This window comes from Vulpes lagopus, chromosome 5 (assembly GCF_018345385.1).
Source record: "Vulpes lagopus strain Blue_001 chromosome 5, ASM1834538v1, whole genome shotgun sequence".
Taxonomy (NCBI): domain Eukaryota; kingdom Metazoa; phylum Chordata; class Mammalia; order Carnivora; family Canidae; genus Vulpes; species Vulpes lagopus.
The window spans coordinates 3,364,601-3,391,892 of NC_054828.1; the positions used below are offsets into that span (position 1 = coordinate 3,364,601).

The window sequence follows — 27,292 nt, forward strand, 5'->3', positions numbered from 1 at the left end:
CCTTGGACCCAGCGCCTCCAGCTTCGGGACGGCGAGGTGCCCTCCGGGAGGTGGGTAGTCACCAGGGCCGCTGTGGTCATGCCGGGCACCCTGCACGCGCAGACCTGAGCCCTGTGAAGTTCCACCTCGAGGCTCCGCTTGCTGTGGCTCCTCTGTGCACAGCACAGCTCCAGCCTGGGGAGTTGGGGGGACCGGACGCTCCCCGCTTCGTTCTTACCCATGATCCTTGTCGGGTTCCTGCTGATGCTGTGAGACCCACCTCTGTGCATGCAGGCCAGTTTGGGAGTCGCATCAGCCCGTGTCCCTGGGCATGCCAGGGGAGCCAGTGGGCTCTGCAGACGTTCCGGAAGGTTCTGGGGATGTGAGGAACTACCTTGGGGCATAGTCCACGATAATTAAATAGGTTTTTTTGCATTTATTGGCTCAGAAATGTGCATGCTGGCTATCCGAGCACCGTGCATCATGGAGATGAGGGCATGGGAGGGTCGCGGGCCACACGGGTTTTCTTAGATCCCGTTGCTCTTAATTTTTATTAAGATTTGCTCACTCCCATGGTCTTAAATGTTCATGTAAAAATTTTTACATTTTGACTCATTTTCGGAATGAGATCTCAGCAAAGTCTTCAAGTTACAAGTAACAAAAAGAGAAAAACATATTAAAAACAGGAGTGTGTGTCTGTATGACTTACCAGCAATCAGCAGCCATATGTCTGCTTAGATGAAATAATCCAGAGCCTCCCCTCGGACACAAGCCGAGCAGATTGTTACCCTCAGACACAACACAGGTGCTTGCAATCCAACACGTCTGCCAGGAACCTGCAGCCTTCCAGCCTCATGGGCCGTCCCTTATGACCAGAGTCCTAGATTATTGTGGGGCCTGAGGGCAGGGCATCCGGACGCAGGTGGCGCCCAGGCTTTGGGCCTGTTAGTGCTGGTCGTTCCCTGTGGATCGGGCTGTGCCACATCTGTGCCCCGTCTGTGCCTGTGGCAACACTGTGTTCCGGGTCCCGCCATGCACCTTATTCCTGGGAAATGCACACGAGGCCCTTCCAGCTGGTTAGCCCGACGTCTTTAAAATTGAGACTGCTCGGCCCCGTCCCAGGCCTGCTGGGTCAGGATCTCGGGAGGCAGAGGGGCTCAGGAATCTCTGTTATAAATAAGCATCCCAGGAGAGTCTCTGCCCCCCAGGCTGGGGACGCTGACCTGGATTCTGACCCAGTTAGCAGGATGGAGTGAGGGATGGTCCGTAGCATTGTTACCAGGCCCTGGGGATCCTGGCACTGGCCGGTGCTCTGAGGTCACCCCCCCCTCGCCCCGTTTACAGACAAGCACGTCAGTGGGAGGGCTGTGCTCGGTGGGGTCCCCTCCTGTCAGGTAGCGGCTGCTGCACTCCCGTGACCCAGGGAGGCCTCAGTGTGTTCTGTGAGCCGGGGAGCCAGTGTTGGGGTGCAGGCTCTGCGGGGCTGTTCCAGGACCTCCCCAGGTTGTCCTCGTCCTGCACACACTTTCCCACTGGTGATGCCTCCATGCCGGTGCCTGTGGGTCCTGTGGCCACTGGTGTGTGCAGGGGACATAAGCACTGTGTGGAGCGCATATTTGTTGGGGCTCCACTCCCCAGGCCGGGGTTGAGGAGCAATCTCTGAACGCCCCGCAAGGAGCTGGTTGGGATTACTGCAAGGCCGGTCTCAGCATTTCTGATGAGTTCATGTCAGTATTTCCGGTGTTGGCTTTGTACAGATGGCGTCGAGTCCTTCCTGGGCCAACGGGAGGCGCGCAGCCCTCCAGGGGAAGCCTGCCACGATTTTAAATCATTGTATTGACGTTAAGGACCTTCTTCTTCTCTTTCCTTCTTTAGGGTCAACAGACTGTGTGTGTTTTTCCACTGTTGGCACAAACGATGCGGAAACATCGGCTTTGCACATCATCGTGGGTAGGTCCCCTCCCAGCAGACACGGGCCATGTGAGAAGCTGCGTGCGGGCGGCAGGCTTGGGAGCTCGCTGGGCGCACGCGGGTGCCCCGATCTGCAGCCACAGGCACCCTGTGCCCGCCCAGCTGCCTCAGTGTCCCCATGTGCAGGCCCGGCCGACCCTCTTTGTCGGACTCAACCCCCTGCCCCCGTCAAGACAGGCTGCCCAGGCCCGAATCTGTGGTGCCCGCAATGCCCCTTGCATGTGGCGTCTACTGTGCACCTGCACACTCGGCCCGAGGGCAGGAGGCCGCCTGTGCAGCTAGTCGCCGCCTCAGCCAGGAGCGGCCCTGTGTTGCCCACACGGCCTCAGCCCCTGCATGGCAGGCACACGGTGCACTCATGTCCCTGACGCCAGGGCGGCTCACATGTTACCCAAAGCCTCACAGGTGCTGCTGACGAGTCGCCCATTTACAATGATCTAGGGTAGGATGCTGGCGCCTTCTCTTCATTGTCAAATCCCCCTTCCATTAGCGGCACGGGACACGCTTCATGGGCCATCGTGGTTCTGTCCCTCCAGGACAGCTTTCCAAACCTGTTTTGGAAATTTTAGTCAAATCCTGTCATTTTAAGGAAGAGCAGGTGCCTGGCGCCCCAGGAGCAGAGCCTGTTGCATTGACTGCCCTTTGCCTGCTTCACATCTTAATCCTTTGGATCTTTTTGTTTGTTTGTTTTTTAAAGATTTTATTTATTTATTCATGAGAGAGACAGATTGAGAGGCAGAGACACAGGCAGAGGGAGAGGCAGGCTCCCTGCGGGACTCGATCCCGGGACCCCGGGGTCACAACCTGAGCCGAAGGCAGATGCTCACCCGCTGAGCCACCCAGGGGCCCTAATCATCTGGGTCCTTGTGTACTTGCAAGCCCCTATCCCGGGTGGGAGGAGGCGCCGTGTTGGATGGAAAGGGCACCGTCTCTCTCCCGCAGGGGACTCGCTGCCCATGGACGTGTCCTCCGTTCATCACAACAGCACGCTGCTGCGGTACTCCGTGTCCCTCCTGGGGTACGGCTTCTACGGGGACATCATCAAGGACAGTGAGAAGAAGCGGTGGATGGGGCTCATCAGATACGACTTCTCAGGTAACTCGGGGTGACGCGCGCCGTCTGGGCTCAGGTGCACGGTGTCTGCGGGGCAGGTGCCCCTGGTCACAGGAGCCGAGCGCCCGGCTTCCCCACAGTTGTGGGTGCACATCTGATGGGTTCAGGGCATCGCGGGGCAGGGTGAGCACCCTGAGGACCCCCGTCCCAGGCCACAGACCAGGTCTCCCCGCTGGATGGCAGAGCGGGAACTGGTAGGAACTGGAGTCTGGCAGGATGCAGGTGTGTGGGCACCCCTGCTGCCCAGACGAACTCCTTGGCTGAGTTTGAGAAGTGTCATTTATCTGGTCACCGTCCTCTCCAGTTTGCTTTTGGGCAAATCTGTATTAAGTTGAATTGAAGGATCCCAGGTCTTAGAATCCGAGGGAGGGAAAGGGACGGTAAATTGCTGAGCTCAGGGCATTGCCGGGACCCACCTACCTTAAACATACGCTGTGGCTTGAGAGTTAAAATGTAAGGCCCTCTGAAGAAACGTACCTACTAAAACCAGAAGTAGGAAGAGGAAGGATGGGGGAATGAGAAGAGCCGCGGGAGTGTCAGACGGGCACCATCTTCCTGACCACCCGCTGCTCGCTCTGTGCCCTGGGGCCTCGTCCGGGCCCGCAGTCACCCTGCAGTAGGACCCGAGGTGTGTCCTGTCCGCATCTGCAGCCCCACCAGGGACCTGACACACCACGGTGCTCGGAGGTGGTTCCGGAGGCAGATGGGAGGCTGATGTTTTGGGGCCCGCGGGACGTGCACATAGGGGCATCCAGGGACAGGCCGGGATGGGGCACTGCCCTGGGGAGAGAGGCTGCCCTGCAGGGGCCCAGCTGCACACCCTTTACTCTCACCAGGAGCTGAGGTAGAAGGTTGTCCATGCAGGGGAGGAGGGTAGCCAGGGGACCGGACCCCCCCCCCCGGGGGGGAGCAGTGGTGGGAGGAAGGTGGTTTCCCTAGGGGACAGGTAGTTACTAAGCGTGTCCCACAGGCAGGAGGCTGGGGCGGAGGGGCTTAGGGGTGTCACCATCAGGCAGATGTGACCATAGCCAGCACCAGCCCAGCATCCGACTCAGGGAGCAGTGTCACTGTTACACTTGCAAGACACGGCACAGTCCCCGCTGTGGCCCAGGGCACCCTCAGACCCCATTCACAACTTGCTGGGCTTCCTGCACTTGCCGTGCACTCTGGGGTAGGTCGAGGCAGGCCAGGCCAGCTCAGAGCAGACAGTGCAGCACCATCTGGCACAGGTACTGGCCACAGCCCTCTGGGGGCAGTGCTGCCCCGACCTTGTCAGAGTCCCTCCCAGACGCCAGAGTCGTCCTGGGTGACCTTGGGTGGCCAGGCCTGGGAGTTGCCTGGAAGGCGCAGGGAGGTGGCTCTGGTGGCTCTGCCTTTGAAGCGTCTCCTTCAAGTTATGCAGACGTCAGGGGCTCCACTGGATGCCAGTGACCTGAGGGCGGGCCAGGAGGGGTCACTGCTGGCAGAGATGTCCCCCTTTGAAGGCAGTCCCGGTGACCAGGCGCCCAGCGTGGCCCGATCCCGTGCTGCTCCTGGCATATAGGTCTTGGAAAGCGCTGGTGGCCTGGGGGTGGTGTGTCCTGGAACAGGTGCACTAATGGTCTGGTGGCCAGGGAGTGACACTGGGCTGCTTCCCTTCATGCTCTGTTCCCAGGTTTGAAGACCTTCCTCTCGCATCACTGCTACGAAGGGACGGTGTCTTTCCTGCCAGCACGACACACAGTGGGGTCTCCCAGGGACAGAAAACCCTGCCGGGCGGGGTAAGCACCACCTTCCGTGCGTCTCCATCGCCAATGGCGTGAAGTGGAGCCGGGCTGTTGGGGGTGCGCTCTTCCCGTGGACGCGGGTATCTTCCAGGTGTAGGTGGCGAGGGTGGTTCTCAGGTCCAGCGATAGCGCCGCTCGGCGCGGGGCTTCCGGGGTCACGTGCACCTGAGCTCCTTCCTTCGAAGACTCTGAGACTATAGAGCGGGGGAGGCCGTTTTAGCTGTCTTGTCGCCGAGCAGAGCTGATGAGGTCATCCCACCGGTGTGAACACGTGTCCGGCGGTGCCCAGGACCACAGAGACCGTCCGTGCTGACGACGGAGCTCGGTGTCGTGGACTCGCCTGTTAGCGACGGGAACAGACCCTGTCGGGTCTGTGGGATGGGAACCCCTGGTGTCTGGCACCCCAGCTGGCGCTCCACTAACGAGGGGCCAAGCCGACCCGGCTCTGGGCGCACCCGATGCCCTTTGCTGCTTAGGATGCTTAGATGCGTTAGGGCAGGACCCCTGGCCACACGGGACTGTTACGAGGTCTGATTTGGAGAATTCAAATTCAAACCGACGTGCAAGGGAAAGAGTGTGAGCTAAGCCTTTGGATCTGAGCTTGCTGTCACACGAGAAGCACGTGGTCCTTGTGTCTGTGCCTGTGTCCGCGTCCCGTCCGTACACCACTGGCAGGGTGGTGACGGCCTTGTCTTTCAGGTGCTTTGTGTGCCGGCAAAGCAAGCAGCAGCTGGAGGAGGAGCAGAAGAGGTCGCTGTACGGCTTAGAGAACACAGGTAACGTCTCTGAAGTGGACCCCGCGTCACGACCGTGTGTGCAGTTTTGTACGGTTCTGAACCTGAGCGTGTGCGTCTCCCGCTGTCCGTGTCGGGGCGCTCGGCGCGTCCGTCTCCTGAGCTCCAGGCGGCAGCGGGTGGCTGCCAGGTGCCAGCCTGTGGAGAGGAGCGGATGGTGGTGGTGCCCACTGGGCTCTGCATCGGGGGCCCGCGAGCGTTCCTGTGACCGCCTCACGCTCCAGCCTTCCGGCCTTGCCCGGAGCTCGGGGAGGGGCACAGCCGCGCTGCAAAACCTGTCTTCACGGGCACTGACATTAGACTTCCATAGAATTTTCGTATGTCACAAAATGTCATTCCTCTTGATCTTTTCCAACCATTTAAATACGTGGAAATTACTCGTAGCTCACAGGCCACACAAAATCAGGCGGCGGGCCAGACGTGGTGACCCCTGTTCTAAATCACCCAAGACTCCCCCCCGTGAAGCCCTGTGGGCGGTGGTGGGTGGCCCAGGGTCCCACGTGTTGGTGCTGGGAGTCCGCTGCATGGGGAATTTGTGGAGATGCTCCTGGGACCCCGCTGCGCATCTGACGGCCCCGCTGCCCACCCCTTTCTGCTTCAGAGGAGGTGGAAGAGTGGAAGGTGGTCTGCGGGAAGTTCCTGGCCATCAACGCCACCAACATGTGCTGTGCTTGTCCGCGGAGCCCCTGGGGCCTCTCCCCCGCCGCCCACCTGGGCGACGGGTCTTCCGACCTCATCCTTATCCGGAAATGCTCACGGTTCAACTTTCTGAGATTCCTCGTCAGGCACACCAACCAGTATGACCAGGTGAGTGGGGTGCTCGTCCTGCGCCCCGAGGTGGCAAGTGGCGTCCTTGCCCTGGGAATCCCCAGCTGCGTCGCCGGGAGGAGGGCCGTTCTGGGCTCTGCTTCACCCCTCCAGCTCCGGGTCTCGGCTGCTCCTGACAAAAGCTCGTTAAAAATACAGCTTCCTGGGGATTCCCGGGTGGGTTTAATCCCTTCAGCCCAGGGTGCGATCCTGGGGTCCCAGGATTGAGTCCTTGTTGGGCTCCCTGCATGGAGCCTGCTTCTCCCTGTGTCTGTGTCTCTGCCTCTCTTTCTCTCTCTAATGATTAAATAAATAAAAATCTTAAAAAAAAAAAAAAAATACAGGCCTCCCCTCCAGCCAACCTTCCCACAGCGGCTGGCATCTGTAGCTCGTACGGGGAGACCCCAAGTCTAACAATGTCCACAGGCCTGGAGCAGCGGGTCAGTCTCTGATCTTAGTAAGATTTATGAGGTTTTTTTTTTTTTTTTTAATTGTACTTAAAGTGTAGTCTAACGGTGTTTTTATGGGGCTTTTGCATTTGTGCTTCCAGAAAAGGTAAACAATTCTCCAAGTTACTGCTAAGGAACCACCAAAATTCTTTTTTTTTTTTTTTTAATTGTTTACTTTTTAGAGAGAGCGGGGGGAGGGGCAGAGGGAGAGGGAGGGAGCGTCTAAAGCCAACCCGGAGTGTGGAGCCCAACGTGTGAGGCTCCATCCCGCGACCCCGAGATCATGACCTGAGATGGAACCAAGAGTCAGACACTGAACCGACTGAGCCGCCCAGGCGCCCCTTCCAGGATTCTTTATAAAGTGCCCGTCACTGTGGATGTGGTGGGAGGTGGGTGTCAGGCCTGCGTCTGCGTGCGAGCTGCCAGCGTGCGGCCCCCCGGCCCGGCCCAATAAGCATGCACACCCTCTCCCGTATTTCTCCGTAGTTTGACTTTGCTTTTGTCGAAGTTTACCGAGTCAAGAAATTCCAGTTTACGTCGAGCCACGTGGAGGAGGAGGACAGCGACCTCAAGGAGCGAGGGAAGAAGCGGTTTGGGCAGATGTGCAGCGAGCACCCGTCCTGCTGCTGCTCCGTCTCCAACAGCTCATGGAACTGCGATGGGGAGATCCTGAGTAGCTCCTCCATCGAGGTCAGGTGGGTGGCGGTGGGCGCTGGCCCCAGGGCTCCGTGGGCACCGAGTCCTCCCGCCCGCGGCCAGGTGCCTGCCGGGCATCTACACGTGCATGTGTTTGTGTGTGTCTAGCCCTCCAGATGCCGCCCTCTTGCTTTGGGAGACGTGCCAGGATGCTGGCATCTCCCAGGACTCTCCAGGCTGTCCATCACGTCCCCCTGACCCCTGGCACTGGCAGCTGTCCTTGGCTCTGGCGTTTTCATTCTCTTTTCCTAATTATTTAGATGGACAAGCCGGCCACCTTCGCAGGTCCCATGTCACTGGGTCCACTGGAGCCCTGCCTGTGGCTGGGGTTGGGGGTCTGGCTCGCGGCCTCCCTGGGGGCAGGGGGTCCTCTGCAGACGTTAAGGGGCCCCCGTGTTTGGTGTGGACATCTGCCATCCGATCACGTGTGTTACACAACCAGATGAAGCGTGAGCACAAAGAAAGCGCCCCCCCCCCCAAAACATGTAACAGGAGTCTTTACAAAAGGCTGTAGAAGGAGGCGTCGGTGTACTTTCTGGGGTTCCGTGCACCTGACGGGGAGCTCCTAGGCTCCTTTAAGGAGGCTGGCGTGCGGCACGCTCCTCCAGGATAGCCCGCAACCCTGCACCCGTCCACCCCCCCGTTGTCTTCAGTCACCACGTTTAGAGAACGGGCTTGTCACAGTGTGTGATCCCCACATTAAAGGGCTTTTCAGCTTTCCACGAGCTGGGGTCCCACGCACAGCGTCCGGCCTTCTGAATTGCCGGCCTCAGCCTCACCGGGCTGCACGTCTACCCACACCTGTTCTGTGGCCCCCGCACCTGCACCATCCGCCCAGCCCAGATCCGCAGGCCCCGGGGAACCCCTGCATGATGGTCAGACATGCAGGGATTGGGCTTTTGTAACTTCACGAGTTAAAGATGTGGAATTACTTTTAATGCCGGTTTAAGGATTTACTAAAAAAATAGGACACTTTGAAAATTAGGAAGAGCATTTTTCTGTCAAGTATGTCCTAGGTATCTCGGTAACGTTACCAGGCCTTGAGCAGCGAGTGACTTAGTTACAGGGTTTTTATTACTGAACACCTTTGAGGAAGGTGGCTCTGCGGTGGGGACCTGATGGCCATGCTGGCCGTGGAGCCCCTCCAGTTCTCATCCTGATGCTCGTTGTGGAAGGAGGGGTCCCCAGGGCACTTCGCTCAAACGGTCTGCGCCCCAGGTTCCGATGCACCCTGGGATGGGGCCGGGGTGGGGCCCCTCATCTGGGGTGACTGGACAATCCTAACCCTGCACATCCCATACGAGGGGGGGGTCACCATGCACGGAGCCCTCCCGTGGCCCTGAAAGCTCGGAAAGCAGTCATCTAGAGATTTGTCACTCTGCCAAAGGGAGTGCTGGAAGGAGAACCGCCCAGACTGCCACTTGGCCCTCAGCCCCCTTTACAAAATACGCCTCTCGAGAGGGTAGGCGAGTCCCTGCGGATCCCTGGCCTGGCCCTGCGGGGTCGGGCCCAGAGCCGGCCATGAGGAGATGGCCACCCTGCCTCCACCCATGACCGGCTGCAAGGCCGAGGGTCAGGGGGGCATGGGGTTACACGTGGCCCTTTGTCTCTGCAGGGTCCACTGCCAGCTGGTTCGCCTCTTTGCTCGCGGAATCGAGGAGAATCCTAAGGAGGAATTGGACAGCTGAGCCGCCATCACGCATCGCCTGCCTTGCTATGCTTGGGAAGTGTGAACATTATTTAAGGAAATTCCTGCAGACCGATTACATTGATATATACATTGAAATTTAGAAATTTATTTTTGATAGTTAGATCTTGGTTTTAGAAAAAATACCTTTGTCAGCAATTTCGTGAACATACCAGGCATTTTCAGTTCTATGTGAGCCTGTGGGGTGCATTTCCCATCACTTACTCTCAGCAAACATCACTTGTCAGTTTGGGGGCGCTGGCTTCTTAGGATGTCACCATGGCAGCAGCGCAGATCTTTAAGGGGCCCAGCAGTGGCTCTGTCGCAGTAACCTTGGGGACGATGGATGTGAGGTCATGCCATCTGGACGTGAGGTCTCTCCCGGCTCATTGATCTGCTTTGCAAGATGTCCTGGAGTTGTTTGGGATCAGGGTTTGGAAAGTAGCACATTGCCTTCGTTTTGCCTTGTGCTTGGGACACTTGCTGGAGCCTGTGTGTTGGGGCAGTTCCAGCGCAGTGTCCCCTGCGTCGGAACCTGGGGCGCAGACCGTTTGAGTGAGAGGGACGTGGACAGGACTGACACTCTTACCTTTAGGCTCCCAGCCCGGGCTCCCACTGTGGTCGTGCTCCTGGGACAATCCAGCCTCAGCGAGAACAATCATGAGCGCTGGACACAGCATCCGTTTAAAACTTATTTATTCATGAGAGACAGAGACAGAGAGGCAGAGACACAGGCAGAGGGAGAAGCAGGCTCCATGCAGGGAGCCCGATGCGGGACTCGATCCCAGGTCTCCAGGGTCACACCCTGGGCCGAAGGCAGGTGCTAAACCACTGAGCCACCCCGGGTGCCCTCCGTTTGAAACTTAGAAAAGCGATGCTTTGTCGTGACACGGAGTGGGTAACAGGTGGGCTCTGGGGGGCGTGACAGGAGCTGGCGTGCAAGAAGTACGAATTCACCTTGTGGGTTCCGTGTTCACCTCAACCCGAGTGCCCTGGCCCTGCTGGGGGGTCCCCGAGTTCCCGGGCTGCTCCGGCGTGGGCCCCAGGTTCTACGTACGTGGTCCAGACCTGTGCTTCTCTTCACACTTAATTTTATGTATCTGTTGAAAATGTCCTTTTACACCAGAAGAGCATACGTGGGGTCTCCACGGTTAGTGCTGTAGACTTGGTTTCTGCTGCAGCGCTGGAGCCGCAGAGGCTGGGGGTTCCTGGAGGCGCGCCCCACTGTGGCCTTGTTTTCTTTGTATTCACGTTTAGGTACCTGGGAGATGCATCTAAGATAGCTTTATTAGAGGTGCAAGCTGCGGCCCGAACTCTGTCCGCGAAGAGAGAGGAAGCCTGTTACAGAAGGCGACTGATGTGCGTCGTGCCCATAGGAGCTTGACGTTACGCAGACGTGGCTAGTCAGGGTAGCGCCAACCGATGTATATTTTTAGAATTCGCGTGCAGTGTTTATATTTTGAAGTATACATGAAATTTCCTATTTTATCACTTAGTCCCATCCGGGTCAGACAAGAGGGCAGCTTTAACAGTGGGTTTTTGTTTTTTTTAAGGGGCCACATTTCCGAGTAATTAATTGGACACGTGGGTTTACTCCGTCTTCGGTGGGTGGGAAGGGTGGTGTGGAAAGTCAGTGCGCTGGCTGTTTCTGACTCTCATTGCTTGCTGCCGGTTGGAAGAAACCAAAGAAGCAGGGGCGGCAGTGCTGTGCGGGGGCAGAGGCCGCACGGCAGGCCCGAGGGTGCCGCCCAGGCCCGCGCCCCGGGGAGTGCTCCTTCACAGGGCTTCCCCCAAACAGCCCTGGTCCGTCCTAAACTCCACTGCCAACTGTGGAGGAGCCCGCCAGCCCCGGTGAGCATTTTCCGGTCCCCAAGGAAGCCAGCCACGCTTTGTGGACGGCTTTGTGGACGCTTTGTGGACGGCTTTGTGGACGGCTGCCGCAGGCCCTGGGCCGTTCTCGGGGTGCACCTGACGGTCTCAGCAGCCCCAAGGGTCCTCAGTGATCTGCGCACAGGACGGGAGGATCTTTCCAACGTTCCCACGCAGGCGAGGGGCTCCGGCCTCCGGGAAGGCCCCAGACACTGGACTCCAAGGTCTTGGAAGGAAATCGGAACGGATGGCTGGTTGGTGAAAACTTAGGAGCATCCAGAAGACTTAGTCTGCGTTTTGACTTTGTGACTCATTAGTGCAGAAACCTCACGGCGGCCGTTACGCTCTGACCCTGTTCCGGCTTATTGTCATCACCACGTGGGCACCTGTGCGGCACCTGCTGCTCGGTGGGCAGGTGTGACTGTTCTGGTCAATCCTGTGTAACGGGCAAGTGTGGGCTGAAGGGGGGCTTCGTGTCCTTCTAATCTTGCTGGTTTCAAGATGGGAAGATGGCATATTTGCTCCGATATGTTTGAGAAGACAAAAATAAAGTTACTTTGGGCAGAGTTGCTCTTTTTCTTTTCTAAATTCTTGCTATGTTCAAAGCAGAGCATGTTGTCTGAAAACACCGATGTGCGTTTTACACTATTTTAGAGCACACATGAGCAGGGGGTGGGGCCGAGGGATGGGGAGCCCCAAGCAGGCTCCCCGCTGAGCACGGAGCCCAACCCCGAGACCACAACCTGAGCGGAAATCGAGAGCCGGGCACCCAGCAGACTGTGCTCCCCAGGCGCCCCCAGCTACGTAGGATTTAAAAATCAAGAATCAAATGAACATTGGTGTAGCCACCGCCACCCTGGCCAAGAGCCAAGAGACGGACCTGCACCCCAGAGTCCCTGTGTTCCCCTCCCCTGCCCACCTTAGAGGGGCCCCCGATTTCCAGTGTACCGTACCCCTGCTTTATCCATGTGAGGGGTCAGAATAGGCCACCCCAAAGGAGGCCACTTGGGCCTAAGGATGGTTTGCGCTGAAGACCATCCAGAAGCAGCAAGTGCAGGTGGTGCTCGGGGTGGGGGTGGGGGGTCGGTGGGGCTGGGGCTGCACAAACCCGGACCTTTCATTACCTCCCACTGCAGATCCAGGGAAGCCCCGTCACCTTCAAGGCCCAAACCCCCTTCCCTCTGTCTTGTCCCTTCTTGAAAAATTCGTTGCCTTTTTATTAAGACGGAACATGAGCCCTGGCCCAACCGCTTCTTTGGGTCTTCAGGTATTTTTTTTTTAAATATTTGATTTACTTATTCATGAGAGACATGGGGGTGGGGGGAGGGGGCAGAGAGACAGGCAGAGGGAGAAGCAGGCTCCCTGCGGGGAGCCCGATGTGGGACTCGATCCCAGGACCCCGGGATCACGGCCTGAGCGGAAGGCAAACGCTCACCCCCTGAGCCGCCCGAGACGCCCCTGAGACGCCCACCCAGGCGTCCCCCATCAGGACACTCTGCTTTCCAGTCTAGGAACACTGCGTACGTTCCCATTTATACGTCCTCAGGTCTTGGGATAGTTCTCTAATTTTCCCGTACGTCTCTGAATTCTGTTTAGACTCCTAAAAACTGTATTTGGGGACTACCCTAATTGTTTTGTTTTTACACGTAAATGCGATTTTTGGAGTGTGTCGTATGGAATCCTCAAAATGTGCCTCTTATTCCGGAAACTGCCGATCTGGAAGTGTCCACCGTCCTGTCACCCCAGGTGGTGGTGGAATGGCTCCCCTCCCTCAGACCACTCACCTAAGCGGCCCCGGCTGCACCAGCCCTGACCCCACTGCCGGCGTGACAGCAGCCCCTGGGGGGGCCCGGGTGCCCGCCCCCCACCTCTGCCTCCCAAGTCCTGGGCCCCCTGCCCCCCCGCCCCCCCCAGCTCGATGCCACCTTGGACAGTGGAGCACAGGGACGCTGCAGGAGACAGGGCCCCCCAGCTCCCGTGTGTCTGGGGGGCAGGTTTCAGCGTGCTCTGGGCACTGCGTGGTGGCGGCTCAGCGGTCCCATCCTCCTTAGGATTCTCCTCAATTCCGCGAGCACCCCCGCAGGCCGGGCTCCCCCCCCCCCCGCCCCCACAGGCTGGGCTCTCCCCCTCCACCCTGCAGGCCGGGCTCTTCCTCCCACCCCTGCACCCCTGCAGGCCGGGCTCCCCCCCCCCCCCCCCGCCTCCCTGCAGGTCAGGCTCTCCCCCCACCCCTGCACCCCTGCAGGTCGGGCTCACCCCCTCCACCCCGCAGGCCAGGCTCTTCCCCCCACCCTTGCACCCCTGCAGGCCGGGCTCCTCCCCCTCCCCCACAGGCCGGGCTCTCCCCCTCCACCTCTGCAGGCCGGGCTCCCCCACCCCCCTGCAGGCTGGGCCTCTGTTACAGAGGCTGCGCTGAGGTCAGCTCTTCACCTGGTTTCTGCGGGTGAACCAACCACAGCCTTTGGCCACAGGTCTCGGGTGCAGGGGTGCCCTCCCCCCTTTACTCATGGCTGTGAGACTCGTTCACAGAAGGTCCCGACCCAGAAGCACCCGTAGGTCCCCGGGAACAGAAGCCCAACTGAATGAGGGTGCTAAGGGTTTATAACCACCATGTCCCCGCCCTGCCCCCAGCCCGCAGCCTGTGCCACAGACCTGCTGGGAGCCCGGCAGGGGCTCGGCCTCCCCAGAACCAAGGCCCAGGTCCCTTGGGGGCAGCAGGCGCTTCCCTGGATGTCCTGGATGCCCCCCCAGAGTCTGCTGTGATGCATGGGCACACAGGCCTGCAAGCAAAACCAATTACAGAGACGCCCCCCACCCCCAGGAGCGGCCGACCGTGACGTCCAGCCCCCAGGACAGTGCCCGCGACAGAGGGGTGGACGGATGTAGGATGCAAGGCCACACCTGTGAGCAGAGCTGGGCCTCCAGACCTGGTTTCTGTCCAGCTCCCAGCTCGCTCCCTGGGACCCGGCCTCTGCCTCCTGGGGGCCCCCTGGGGGCTCGGGGTGTGGGAGGCCGGGTGCCTGTGGCTGCACCCAGCTCAGCTCAGCGCGGGGCCCTGGTGGTTTGGGCAGGCGGCGGGCTCCTGTCCCCCACGGTCTCCAGCAACAGCATCCGTGCCGCGGGGACCACCAGGGACCCTCTGCCCACCTCTCTGCCGCAGACCCCAAGGGGAGGCCTGCAGGAGCACCTGGTCCCAGGGGCGCCCACCACTCCCAGGGAAGCCATGCCCAGGGGGGCCAGGACCTGCACCCCAAGCCCGAGGCTCTGCTTCTGTCCCTTACTCGCTCCTCCATACCCCGAGTCATGGGCCTGCTGGATGCCCCGACCTGCCCTCCCACCTTCTGGAACTGGGCCCGCCGCCTGGTGGCCACGGGGCCCCTGGGCCGCCCTGACCGGTGTTCCCGCCCCACGCCCCCGTCCCGTGCCAGCTGCTGGCCCCACCCGCCCCTGAGCACACAGCATTTCGGGTTTATTTAAATAAAAATTATAATTTATACAAGACTTCTTTAAACAAACAAAGTTTTCTTAAAAAAATGTTACGGGGGTTTTCATCGGTTCTTCATACAGTACGATCCTTTTGTTGAACAAAAGTGACACCAGGAACGATTATTTACAGATTCAAAATAGACTCAAGCTTCGGACATAAAAAATGTAACATTCATTCTAGTTCAGTGATTAGTCATAGAAATTAAACATCTGCCCAGATTTACACAATTTGAGAGAAACTACGGGCGCTCAGCCGGGAGGCGGGGAGGCCGCCCCCCCGCGGGCAGAGCCAGCTTCCGGGGCCCCCCGCCCCCCACGTGGTCAGTTTTCATCTCCCTTTCTCCTCAGAAGGGACTCGAACCAAACCACCCGCTCTGCTGGCAAGGGTGGCCCCCCGCGGGCACACGCCGACCCCTGGCGGCCCGGGAACAGGTGTGAGCAGCACCCATGGGCACCACCCTGCTGCTGGTCCCTGGGGCCGCTCCTGGCCCACGAGAGCCAGGCCGCTGGCGCCACCTGGGGGAGCCCGAGCCGAGGCTCAGTAGGTCCTGACTCGGGTCCCCTGGGGGTCGCAGCGAGGGGAGGGCGCCGCGGTGCCCTCAGACCTCACCGGCCGGGCGGGGTGTGTGCTTCATCAGGCTGCTGCGCGGCCCCCCGGGAGCGCCACCCGGGCCCTGGCGGGTGGCCCTGGGGTCCCTGGGAAGGGGGACGTGAGCGCTGCCACCAGGTCTCACACAAACCAGCACATCCGGATTGGAGCAAAGGTAAAAATTACATCTGAAAAATGATACAAAAATAAGAAAAACAGCTTGCTCTCTGTAAAAAATATAATCTTCTGTTTCTTCAAAAAACAACAATCTCAGTGACACCCAAAGGACTCAGGACAAGCTGAGGAACTGGAGTAATCGAGTTGGAAGTGTGCTGACCGCCAATGTCTCAGCCCGTCCTTCACGGAGGTCCCAGGCCTGTCCTGGAACGAACCCAGCCCGCAGATGGGCCCCGTCCCCGGCCTCGTCTCCAGAGCTCGCTTCCCGGTGGGGCCCAGGCCGAGCGGGGCGCGGGGGCAACTGGCTCCCGGCCCAGGTGTGTGCTGGCACGGGGCACGCCCACCGACTCCGCCAGACGTCAGGGGTGCAGGCCGCCGGCCCCAAACCTCTGGGCTCCACTCACGGTCATAGCCAGTGACCTCCGGGCCTCCCTGCACAGCTCACGCAGGCAGACCGGGCCCCCCTGTCTGTCCCCACCCCCGGGCCCCACTCTCTGTCCCCACCCCGGGGCCCTGCTGATCTGTCCCCACCCCAGGCCCTGCTGATCTGTGCCAACCCTGGGCCCCGCTGTCTGTCCCCACCCTGGGCCCCCTGTCTGTCCCCACCCCGGGCCCCCCTGTCCCCACCCTGGGCCCCGCTGTCTGTCCCCACACCGGGCCCCCTGTCTGTCCCCACACCGGGCCCTGCTCTCTGTCCCCACACCGGGCCCCGCTGTCTGTCCCCACCCCGGGCCCCGCTCTCTGTCCCCACACCAGGTCCCGCTGTCTGTCCCCATCCTGGGCCCCACTGTATGTCCCCACTCCAGGCCCCGCTGTCTGTCCCCGCACTGGGCCCTGCTCTCTGTCCCCATCCTGGGCCCCACTCTCTGTCCCCACCCCGGGCCCCACTGTCTGTCCCCGGGACCCCAGAGCTCCCGCTCACTGACCCAGGTGGCTGCAGCCTCGAGGCCGGCGCCAGCCAAGCCGTGGTTGATCCTCATCTGCGAGCCACCAAAGCCCCGTGTGGCCCGAGAGCCTGGCAGGTATCCCATGGGGCTCTCCAAAGAGCAGAGTGTTAAAAAGATGTGCTTCTACCCGCGCATGCCATCCAATCCTCGCGGGTCACCAACTCCAGGCCCCGGCGGCGCAGGAGGCCAAGGCAGCAGGTGGCCTGGGTGGGGGCGGGGCCCGGGCCCAGCCAGCCTGTCGGCGCCCACGGGAGGCGGGCACAGGGCGCAGGCCACACGGAGCCGCGCCCCCCACCCGGGCTCACCCTGGCCACACGCTGTGGAAGGCCTCGCTGGACCAAGGAGACCCAGGGTCCCGTTCGTGGTGCTGTGGAGGGGCCTCCGGGCCACTCCTCCCTGCGTCTGTCACCCCCGGAAGAGGGACCGCAGGTGCGCCTCAGCTATGGCTTTGGTGTGGAAGGGCGGTGGCCCCTGGAGCGCTGGGTGTGTGGCTGGTGTGGGCTCTCCATCGGGGGCAGACAGCAGCGGTCCTAGGTGGGGGCCGGCGGCTCCTGTGCATCATCCTTTCCACCGGCGTCCAGGGTCCCCTGCCCTCCGCACCCCCGAGCTCGCGGGGCACGCCTCACTGTCAGAAGGGCGGGCTCCGTCTGAGGGCCCCACCCCTGCGTGAAGGGGTCCGCAGAGTGCAGGGCAAACACAATAAAAACCACAGATCGAGGGGAATTATTGCAAAAGATCAGGAGGACGTCCAATTTTTTTCCACTATCAAATTGTTAAAAAAAAAAAAAAAAAACAAAGAAAAAACAAAACAAAACCCTTTCCAGCATCGTCCCGGGAGAATCAACACTAGCTGTCACTGCCAGATGCTGCCGCCGCCGTGATTTTCATGTACTGGCTGAAAATGGTCTCGAAGGCCTCATCTCTATGCACCATGGCACCAAACACCAGGGGCTGGCAGGGAGGAGATGCCCCGGTGAGGACGGGAGCGCCCGCCTGCCAGCAACACCGACCCCGGCTCCACCCCCCTACCCCACCCCCGGGGGGCCCAGCACTTGGAGGGGCAGGAGCTCCGCTAGCCTAGGGGGAGGAGAGGGGAGGAAGGGCCCTCCAGGGAGTCTCAGCATCCCCCCTCCACCCCGCCAACTCCCTGGCTCCCCTCCAGCACGTACTTTCTGGGTTGATGGTGTGGACACTGCGATCCCCATGCCTGAGCCCGGGAGGACGGAGAGGACCTTGTACTGAGGGACGAAGCACACTGTCACCAGGGACCCTCCTGTGCGCCTGTCCCCTGACCCCAGGGCATTCCCCTCCCGGGGCCACAGGCAGCAAGCCCACGGAACCCTCCTGACCGAGGAACCAGACCTGCCGACATCCCGTCCCACCCTCTCCCGCATCCGAGTGAGACGGTCTCCCACAGGCACTGCAGGTGGGGGAGGGCCCCGGCCTGATCCCAGGGATGGCACATCTGTCTGGGGAGGGACCGCAGTCGCCGCGGTGGGGGGGCGTGCTCCTGACGTGCCTGTGAGCTGGGACCCAACCCCCGCTGGGGCTGACCTGTGCCCCAGACACTCAGACCCTGGAGACGGGCAGCAGGCGGGTGGGCTCAGCCACCCCCTCCCAGCGAGCATGTCAGGCCTTCCCGGGCACCACCACACCCAAGGGAAACTGGGAGAGGACACACCAGAGGCGGAGGGAGCGCCTCAGGGCCGGGGGAGCCACACCATGGTTGGGGGGGTTAGGAGCCTGGCGCTGACCCATGAGCAGGTGGGACAGGCCCGTGGTACGTGCTCAGCCTCTGACAGGGGCCTGGGGGCCCTGCATGGAGGCTTCTAGAAGGGGGGCCCTGACATGGGCAGAACCGAGGACTGCACCCCAGAGTCTCCTGATCCCCGCTCCCCCGCTGTGAATGCATCTGACTTCCAATCGAGCCCCCCCACCCCACCCCACCCCCCGCTCAGTGGCCCTGCGGCCCCCCTCCTTCCGAATCCGGGAGGGGTCACGGGGAAAGGGAGGAGGGGCCCACGCTGACCTTCTGGATGTCTGTGATGTCCATCAGCTTGATGACTTTGTTTCTCTTGGAAGAACCGGATTTGGAGCTTTCGAAGCACAGGTAACTACCGGGGGGAGGAGCAGAGGCTGGACCTAGGGCTGCCCCCCCGCACCGGGCTGTGCTGCCCAGGCCCCCAGCTGTCTCCACCCCTGGCCTGGCACCAAGGAATTCACCTCAAGAGACCATTTCATAGCTTTTACAGACAGAACCAACTGCCTATGCTGTGTGTGACTCATGCTCAAAGGATGTCGAGCATCCCTGGTACGTCCAGCAAGCGCCAGGACGTCCAAAGCTGTTCCTTCAGCAAGAGGCGGTGGGGAGGTGTGGCCCAGGGCCACCGCCGGGAGTGTGCGGGACGCAGGAGCATGGGGCGGACGGGGAGATGGGGAAGGGCGGCTGGGCCCCAGAGGCACTCACTTCTCCGTCACATACAGAACCCCGTTGCGGATGTAGTCTGTGGGCATCTTGCGGTCCCGGTTTATGAGGCAGCAGCGCCAGCCGTTCTCGCACACTAGCGGCACAAACACGACCTGTCACCCTTCTCTCCGGTTCCAGGTGGGAACCGTCAGCGCGGGCTTGTCAGACATGTGCCAACACGTCTGTCCACCCTCGGAAAACCCTGCGACAGGAAGGCAGGCGCCCTGCCCCCCCTTCCTAGGAAGCAGGTGTCCGCTATGGGGTGGGTGTCAGCTAGGACGTTCACCCTCTTGAAGGAGAAGCATGCGGCTGTGCAGGTGCACCAAACCACGGCCAGGGCACCCGGAGGACGCATTGGCGCCCCCTCGGCCAGCAGGACAGGGCCGGACGAGGTCAAAGCTTGGCACCCCAGGGCTTTCGGTGGCAGCTGGCAGTCACACGCTGCCCGCGGGCTGTTCTAAGGACCCAGCTGCCTTGTGCCGCACGGCCCTCCTGCCAGGTCATGGTCGCAGCCAGGGCGCGGGGGCCGCAGGAAGGACCCTCAGGGCCACACCTACTTGGGGGACACTCCTGCTGGAGAGCAGCTCTGAGCCGCGCTCTGGGGGACCCTCTGAATGCTGCTCAACGCCCCCCGCCCGGAGCTGGCTGAATGGGCCAGACGCACACCCCACTCCTCCTGCCTGCCTGGACCCCTCCTGGGGCCCTGTCGCCATTGCCACTGCTGGGCCCAGCACGAGCCCCCAGAAGGCCAGGGCGGCCACAGACCAGCGCACACATACCTGCCAGCGGTCGCTCATTTTCCGTCAGATTAAAGATTTCGTGGAAATTGCCCTTCTTGGTACCATGGAAGCGACCGGTGTCTTCGTCCTTGTTCAGGCCGGCGGGTGCGCTGGAGACGTAGCTCCGTGAGGAGGTCGTCTGTAGCTGCCGAGAGCACACGTGTCCCTCAGCCAGGCCAGCCAGGGGTGGGGGTACCGGGACGCACACAGCTGCCCGCCCCCTACCCCACCGTGAAGGTAGATGAGCAGTGGGCCGCCCGGATGCCCAGATGTGGGTGCGACCCCTCCAAGCCCCTGCCAGGGGCCGCTCCTCATCTCGCAAGCCCGGCCTCCTCCTGGGCAAAGAAGCCCCAGAGCGGTGGGGACAGGCCCGCTTCCCCCAGTGGTGACCCCACTTCAGGAGACCGAGGCTGAGCCTGCACCCCAGCACACGCCGTCCAGGCCCCAGGCCACCAGGAGCTCAGAGGCCATTCTAGACGTTTCCGAAATCGGAACTGGCCGTGGGACAGGCCACAGAAAGAGACGTTAAAAGTCAAACAGAGTCACAACACAGCAACGCACTGCACCAGGCCCCGGCGGAGGCGGGGCTTCCACACAGACACCGTACCTTGTCGTGCCCTGACAGCTGCCCAGAGAGGAGACAACATACGCACGCGTGACCAAGACAAGAGAACGAGTGGGTCCACAGGACGTGAGACCCCACACACAGGCCGAGCAGAGCTGTAGGCACAGACCCTCGGCGGGGCCTCCCTCCCGGGCCGGGGAAGCCCGCGGCCTCGCGCCCACGCCTCTCTGGAGTCTGGCCAGCGCCAGGTGGTCTTAGCCAATGGAAGGTCCTGCCCCCACCCCCCAGGACGAGGACAAGCCCCTCCTCTCCCCCCACAGTCTCGGGGTGCCGGGCTGCCCACCTCTGCGCCCCTTCCCTCGGGTCTCCCTGCACCTGCCTGACCGGAGCCTGTCTGCTGGCTCAGGACAACCCTGCCATCCCACTGAGGACCTGGGCTCCCGATAAGCTTTGTCGTCCCTGAGCCCACCTGACCCACAGCTTCCCTCCTGCCAACGGGTCACCAGACACCCTCTCCTCAGATGACGTGCACACATGGTGCTCAGCAATGCAGCGTCGCCTCCCTCAGGAAGCCTTCCTAGACCTCCCCGAGAGTCCGACGGACCCGGAACCTCCTGCACTCATCTGAGACCCGGATGGGGACACCCAGGCCAGCGCATCCTCCGTGCCAGGGCCCAGCTCCCAGGGGTCTCCCGCCGTGAATATAAATATAGGCCCGATCCAGCCAGTGGGCAGCAGGCAGGCCCGAGCCTCAGAGCCACGAACGGAAGCCTGGACAGCAGCTCCCAGGGCTCCCTCCTGCCAAGGCCCCCAGGCTCTGGGACGTCACGACCAGCACCCCACACCCTGCCCGCCTGGGCCTGGGGGTCAGCACAGCTAAGGCAAGTCTGTGGGAGAGCGCGAGGGGCCTTGAGGTGGGAGGGAGCCTCCATCTGCATGCCCCCCCCCTCCCCCGCACCCTGCCAGGCCCTCTGAAACCACAGTGCCAGGCAGCGGGGAATCCCTCCCGCCCTGCGTCTGTCTCGAGAGCCCCCGCACCCCCAATCGGAAAGACACCAGCTTCCCCACGTCCCGGGAGCAGTAAGCGTGCCCTGTGGCTGCTGCCCCAGCCCGAGGCCAGCCTACCCGGCGCGACACAGCGGCGCTGGAGCGCTCCTTGAGCTGTGGGTCCGTGGGCAGGCTCCTCCAGATGATGTATGGGGTGTCGTATTTGGCTCGCAGTCTCGGGCAGCGTTTGAAGATAAAGTCGATGAGGAAAAACTTGATCCCGGCGTAGAGTCCTGGGGACAGGAGACCACAGTCCTGTCCGGCCAGGCCCAGGGCCGCAGGGAGCAGAGCGCCAGGGCTCAGGGACGGCTTCCCAGGGCCCAGGGCTGGCCGGTGTGGGGCAGGGGGCGAGGGGGTCAAGGTGACCCAGCCAACGGGGGTCCTGTTCTGTGTCTCACCACCTGGGAGGGGCGGGCAGCTCCTGCCAATCACACCACCTCACAAACAAGCCCCTAAGCCACCACCCACGGGGGACCACCCCCAGCCTGCCTCCCTCTGACCTGGTGGGATAGGGTTGTCCAGGCCGAGGGACCCCTCAGCCCGGGTCAGAGAGCTCATGTGCTGGTCTGCACCCCGAGAAGCAGAACTGAGGGCATTTCCCCCAACGCTGCACCGTCTGCCAGCCCTGGGGGTCCCGGCAAGGCCCTGGCTGCACGCTGGGGGCGGCGGCAGGTGGGGACAGCCCCACACGGTGCAACCCCCGGGCTCAACGCCCCAGCGCAGATTCAGCCCCCCACCCTCGCCCCCACCATGCACTGTGGATGGGCCCTGTGCCCACACCAGCCCCACGGTGGTCAGGGATCAGGGTCCGGCCTGGGGAGGGACACAGCTTCCCGGGGTGGGCAGGCTGAGGGGTCAGGGGCAGCCTCCACCTGCCCGCACCTTCCTCCCCACCCTGCAGAGGCACTCGGCCCCATGGCCAGGGGCCCCCTGAATCCTGCCCCCTCCCCGCCCCAGAGCTCAGCCTGAACCTCCCCCCCAACCCCTGTGTGTCCCTCCCGCTTCCCTGGACGACATCACCTACCAGCCCTCGGGGGCAAACCCTGCGCCCTCCCTGACCGGCCACCACCCACTCCTGGTCCTGTCTGTTCCACCCCGGCCGGCAGGCTCTGGAAGGAAACCTCATCCTCTGCATCCTCTGCCCCATCCACTGCCCCCGTGGCCTCTCCCGCCCTCCAGCTCTCCTCCATCCACGTGACCCCTCACAGCCCAGCCTCCCAGCTCCCCTGCTGCAGGGAGGAGGGAGGGGGGAGGGGGCAGGGATGGAAGCACAGGGTGAGCTTGTTTTAAGGAACCATCATCACAGGACTCCAACATCTCTAACGTTGTGATGGGTTGCATTTCTCCTGAGTTTAAAGGTGAGGATCGCCAGCGAGTGCCAACAGCGGGCCTCTGGGAGGCATGTGTGCCCCGCAGATAGGCTGGTGGGATGTAGGCTGGTGCCCCCCACAGCGTCACTCCCCCCAACACCTCGCCACCCCACACACCTCACTCCCCCCAGCCCCACATCCCACTCCCCCCAGGTGCCTCCTTACCCACGGCCAGTCCCACCAGGCGGTAGGGGAAGAAGCAGGAGGCGAGGAAGGCGGCCCACAGCGCCACATACAGCTTTTGCGTGATCTCAGGCTGGACCCACATGAACAGGCTGGAAGGGAGAGCGGGGTCAGCGGGAGACGGGGCCGCACCCCCACACCCAGCTGGGGGCCTTGACTCACTTCTTGATCTTCTCCAGGATGTCAGCCATCTTGCCAAAGAGGTTCTGTGAGGACAAACACGGCGGTCACTCAGCCCGGGCGGGCCGCCGTCCACACGCGAGTCCACACAGCGACAGTGGGGGGACACAGAGTCCCGACGGCCGGCCTAGCCACTCGCCGCCGGTGGACCGGGGCCGCGTCCCTCCCGGGAGCTGTGGCAGGACCCCCACCTCCAGGGCACCCGCCCGCCCATCGGGGCCGCAGGCTGATGGCAGGTCAGCTGACACCAGACAGGCCTGGGTCATGGGGGGCCGGGGGACCCCACGGGCACGGCAGGTCCAGAGACGCCCCCAGGCCGGGCCCCAGAGCAGTACCTGGGCCTTCTGGGCGACATCCAGCACGAGCTGGAACTTCTCAGACACGGTCAGGTCTTCCTTTGGAGGTTCCTGCAGCCAAAGGGAGAGAGTTTCCACCAGAGTTCAGCAGCTCAGAGGCCTCCCAGCCCCAGGAGCAGGTCCCTCTACTGCCTCCACACAGCACAGGTGCACCATCCTGGGGGACCCCCGCTGGGGCTTAGGAGGGTGCGGGGGCAGTGGCACCCCCCTCGGCCAGCGGGGAGGCGTGCCTCAATGGCTCAGCTTCAGAAACCACGCAGCCCTCCCCTCTCACTTTGCAATGAGGGAAACTGAGGCAAAGGGGGTTCCTGACCTCATCCTGAGTTCATTCAACAAGAACCTCCCAAGGGCCTCCTGGATGCTGAGCTGCAGCAGACACAGGCCGGCCTCCTAAGACTCCCTCCCTGACCCCCGCCTAAAGGGGCCCCCTGGGCAGCCCTGCACCCACACCCCTACTGGGACCTGCATGCACAGCAGGGGCTCCGTCCCTTGGGTCCTGCCTGCAGCTCCACCCCGGGGGCCAGAGTCTCCTCTGCTCGGCAAGCTTCTTCCGTAAGGGCCAGACAGGAAACGCCCATAGCTCTGTGTGCCACATGGGCTGTGCCACGGCTGCTAAGCTCGGCTGCTGCTGCCCCAAAGCATCCCAGCAGTGCATAAATTAAAGGATTTCGCTATACGTCAACAAAATGTCATAAAACCAGATGGAGGGCCGTGGTCACAGCTTGCTGATCCCGGTCTACATGTCCTATGGTCCAGGGAGCCCCTCGGTGCCTCCCTGCAGCGTATCATGTTCCCACTGGGAAGGGTCAGGACAGGCCGGGGCAGGGAGCCTGCTTCCCATGCAGCCAAGCCTGGGCCAGCAAGGGGCACTTGGGGTGTCAGCTGGCAGGGGGTCACAGGGTGCGGGGGGGCAGCTGGCCTCTGCTCCCTGACCTCCACCTGCCAGGCAGGGCTCCCCAGGGCATCCACACAGCCGCACCTGGGGCCCTCGGGGAACCCCGGCCTCCCCACACAGTGCCAGTGGGTGGAGGCCTGAGCAGGTGGAGACAGACGCCTTCGCCCTCCCAGGACTTACCACCGGTTCAGACACTTCAGGCACGATGCTCCACTGTATCCTCCAGCCCCTGGCAAAGAGGAGACCGTCATAGGCCTTTAACAGCTGGTGCCGTTGGAGGATTACATGGACTCCGCAGCCCTGGGCTCCCGACGGGGCAGGGGCTTTGGAAACCCGCTGTTTGCTGCCAAGACCACCAGGGCTGCCCCTAACCCTGGCTCTCAGAATGGACCATTCAAGGTCACCCTCACGGGCCCCTCCTCTGGGGACCCAGACGGGGAAGAAACATTTTTTTTTTAATTTTTATTTATTTATGATAGTCACACAGAGAGAGAGAGAAAGAGAGAGAGAGAGAGAGAGAGGCAGAGACACAGGCAGAGGGAGAAGCAGGCTCCATGCACTGGGAGCCCGATGTGGGATTCGATCCGTGTCTCCAGGATCGTGCCCTGGGCCAAAGGCAGGCGCTAAACCGCTGTGCCACCCAGGGATCCCAGGAAAGAGACATTTAAAAGTACACAGAGATGACATGACAGGTTTTTCAAAATAAGTCCGCAAAGCAGTAACAGCAAGTACTTTAGCTACATGCCCGGTCGGGGCACTGACGCCCCTTCCCAAGTGCATAAAGGTTTTTCTCTTTACAAATAACATTTCCAAATGAATCCACATAAGCAGGCGAGATGCATCTGGGAAAACCAGTGTGTGCAAACATGAACCTCTGAGCAGTGGTTAAAGTCTGGACTGCAGGGCCCTCCTCAGGCTCCTGAGAAGCCAAGGTTTGCTGCTGGGGCCACCTGGGGATGAGGGGTTGCCCACGCAGCCCCCTGGAGGGTGCTCACAGAGCACAGAGGAAGGACGTGGGCAGGCTGCCCGGGCCGGGTGACTGCAAGGACTCTGACCCCCAGGACCTCCCAGGGCAGAAAGACTGTAGCTCCACATGATCCCCGGGGTGCCATCACTGGACAGGAGTGGCTACAGTGACCCCCTGCAGGTGCCTGCCAGCCATCAAGAGGGGGAGCCACTGCGGGGCTGGATAACCACCCGCTGCTGTCTCCCACGATCCCGAAAACCAGGTGGGGGTGAGCATCCTCCTGGGTGCTCGGGAGCCTAGCCCACCCCACAACCCCTCCCAGAACAGCAGGTGTGAGGCAGCCCAGGCTCGGGTATGCCAGGGTTGTGCATGCTGCAGGGACACAGCATCATTCGTATGGCAAAGCAGGTCACCTACCTGGCTATGAGGTAATTGAGGGATAACCTCAAAATTGCTAGAAATAGGAACATGGGAATGGCCCAGCCATGCCACACAGCATTCATGTACACCTGCGGGACAGAAAGCAGGTGGGAGAGAGACCGTCAGGCAACCTGACAGGCCCCATCCGTCCTCCGTCCCCCCCGCCCCGCCTGGCAGGCCAGCCGGGCTGGGAGGTGGGGCGCCCAGGGCCCCAGCATCTCCCCAAAGGAGGGGTGCCTGACAGAGAAGCCCTGGGAAGAACTGCCGTCTCAGCAGGGGCCACCAGCGGTGGGACAGAGAAGCTGCTCCGGGTGTGTAGGGAGGGGGATGTCCTAGGGCAGCAGCTGCTGGATGTGGCCTGGGACGGGCAGAGGAGAGCTGACCACACAGAGGTCCTCTAGCCCCAGGCACGGTTCCCCTGAGCTCGCAGCAGCACCAGGACTCGGCACAGCCAAGCGAGGTGACTGGCAGGTGGCTGAGAACCCACCGCGTGCCATGTGCCAGGCAAAGTGCCGCTCGGGCCCCTTCCCTCTGCTCCCGCCTGGGCCTGGCGCAGAGCTGCCAGCACAGAGCGGACGCTCAGGAGGGGCAGAGGATGGAACGCCATGGGGTTTGGGCAGAGGCCTGGAAGGTGGGTCTGAATGGCAGGTGCTCTCCTGGTGAGGACAGGCAGGACCAAGGCCCCAGAGGCCACAGGGGGCCAAGGGCTCATGAAGGGTGAAAGTGGGCTAGGGCCCTGCCACAGGATCCTGTGTTCAGTAAGTGTGCAAGATGCCCGTCTTCCCTGGGGCTGGCACCAGGTGGTCTCAGAGCCCTCTGGAATGCAGAGGTAGGGACTCGGGGAGCTGTGGCCGCCCTATCTGGCCTCAGGGCCTGGCAGCCAGGTGGGTGGCCTGTGTCCTCCTCCCAGTGATGAGGGGGTCTCCTCGAGTGGGGCCAGGGACGGCTGCCACAGGACAATGCAGGCGCAGTGGCCGGTCCATATTCCCTAAACCACACCCCCGGGCCAGACCCGTGCTCTCCTGCCCTTCCCCAGGCCGGGGGTTCGTAGAGGCCCAGCTTGCCCCCCTGGGCACTGGTGTTTGCCAGGAGCCTCCCCCAGGTACCCAGTGGGAGGAACCTGGGACCCCCTGGGCAGACAAGCCACCCCACCATCCTCTTCCCTGACTTGTCCAGAAAGGCAAATGGAAGTGCCGATAGAGGCCTGCACCTGAGAACGCTGTGGTGGACATCTGTGCACACATGGGCCGGCCCCGGGCGCCCCTGACGCCCTCGCCTGATCCTTGCAGCGACCCCATGGCTGGGCAGCAACACAGCACCCACTTTACAGATGGGAGCCACAGACATGTGTCCCTAGGGAAGCCTCAGGGGTGCCGGCCGGCTGCCTGGAGGTTAGCAGAACATGCCCACCGCGCCAGGGGCACTCACGGTGAAGGCGATGGCAGACGTGTAGACGGAGTACCAGTCGGATAAGGCAGAGAGGTTCTTCACGAAGCTGGTGACAGGCTTGGCGCCGCGCTCTGGGGACAGAACAGACCGGGTGAGGTCAGCGCTCAGGCACACCCGGGAGGGCAGGCGGGCAGCTGCGTGGGGAGGGAGCCCCAGAGGACTCAGGGGCCTCTGCTGGCACTCCTCAGCCGCTGCGGTGCTGCACGCCATCCACTGTCCCCAGGGGACGCATCAGCTGTCCACTCCCGTCCCCTCGGCCTGTGCCAGGCGGGAGAAAGGGGCAG

At 61.9% G+C, this 27,292-nt stretch overlaps 2 protein-coding genes across 5 annotated transcripts in view; one reads left to right on the forward strand and one right to left on the reverse strand.

Moving 5' to 3' along the window:
• Positions 1 to 11,697, forward strand: part of CERK (ceramide kinase) — a 42,450-nt gene extending 30,753 nt beyond the window's left edge. For 2 of the 3 annotated variants that reach the window (XM_041755126.1, XM_041755128.1), the window contains 7 exons: positions 1,855 to 1,929; positions 2,893 to 3,045; positions 4,718 to 4,823; positions 5,529 to 5,605; positions 6,225 to 6,430; positions 7,366 to 7,574; positions 10,520 to 11,697. In XM_041755126.1, the coding sequence (XP_041611060.1) occupies positions 1,855 to 1,929; positions 2,893 to 3,045; positions 4,718 to 4,823; positions 5,529 to 5,605; positions 6,225 to 6,430; positions 7,366 to 7,574; positions 10,520 to 10,646 (953 nt within the window). In that variant the 3' untranslated portion in view covers positions 10,647 to 11,697. Of the gene's footprint in view, positions 1 to 1,854; positions 1,930 to 2,892; positions 3,046 to 4,717; positions 4,824 to 5,528; positions 5,606 to 6,224; positions 6,431 to 7,365; positions 7,575 to 9,190 lie in introns of all 3 variants that reach the window. The other variant, XM_041755127.1, reaches the window with a different exon arrangement.
• A 2,897-nt stretch (positions 11,698 to 14,594) lies between these two features.
• Positions 14,595 to 27,292, reverse strand: part of GRAMD4 (GRAM domain containing 4) — a 73,161-nt gene continuing 60,463 nt past the window's right edge. The window contains exons 8-20 of one of the 2 annotated variants that reach the window (XR_005987848.1): positions 26,988 to 27,079; positions 25,557 to 25,648; positions 24,353 to 24,401; positions 23,257 to 23,328; positions 22,904 to 22,947; positions 22,724 to 22,833; positions 21,267 to 21,421; positions 19,577 to 19,721; positions 18,798 to 18,891; positions 18,360 to 18,444; positions 17,500 to 17,568; positions 16,310 to 17,281; positions 14,595 to 15,394 (exon numbers count right to left, since the gene is read on the reverse strand). Coding sequence is in view for 1 of the 2 variants with exons in the window: in XM_041755505.1 (XP_041611439.1) it covers positions 17,177 to 17,281; positions 17,500 to 17,568; positions 18,360 to 18,444; positions 18,798 to 18,891; positions 19,577 to 19,721; positions 21,267 to 21,421; positions 22,724 to 22,833; positions 22,904 to 22,947; positions 23,257 to 23,328; positions 24,353 to 24,401; positions 25,557 to 25,648; positions 26,988 to 27,079 (1,112 nt within the window). In the remaining variant the exon portion in view is untranslated. Of the gene's footprint in view, positions 17,282 to 17,499; positions 17,569 to 18,359; positions 18,445 to 18,797; positions 18,892 to 19,576; positions 19,722 to 21,266; positions 21,422 to 22,723; positions 22,834 to 22,903; positions 22,948 to 23,256; positions 23,329 to 24,352; positions 24,402 to 25,556; positions 25,649 to 26,987; positions 27,080 to 27,292 lie in introns of both variants that reach the window. The other variant, XM_041755505.1, reaches the window with a different exon arrangement.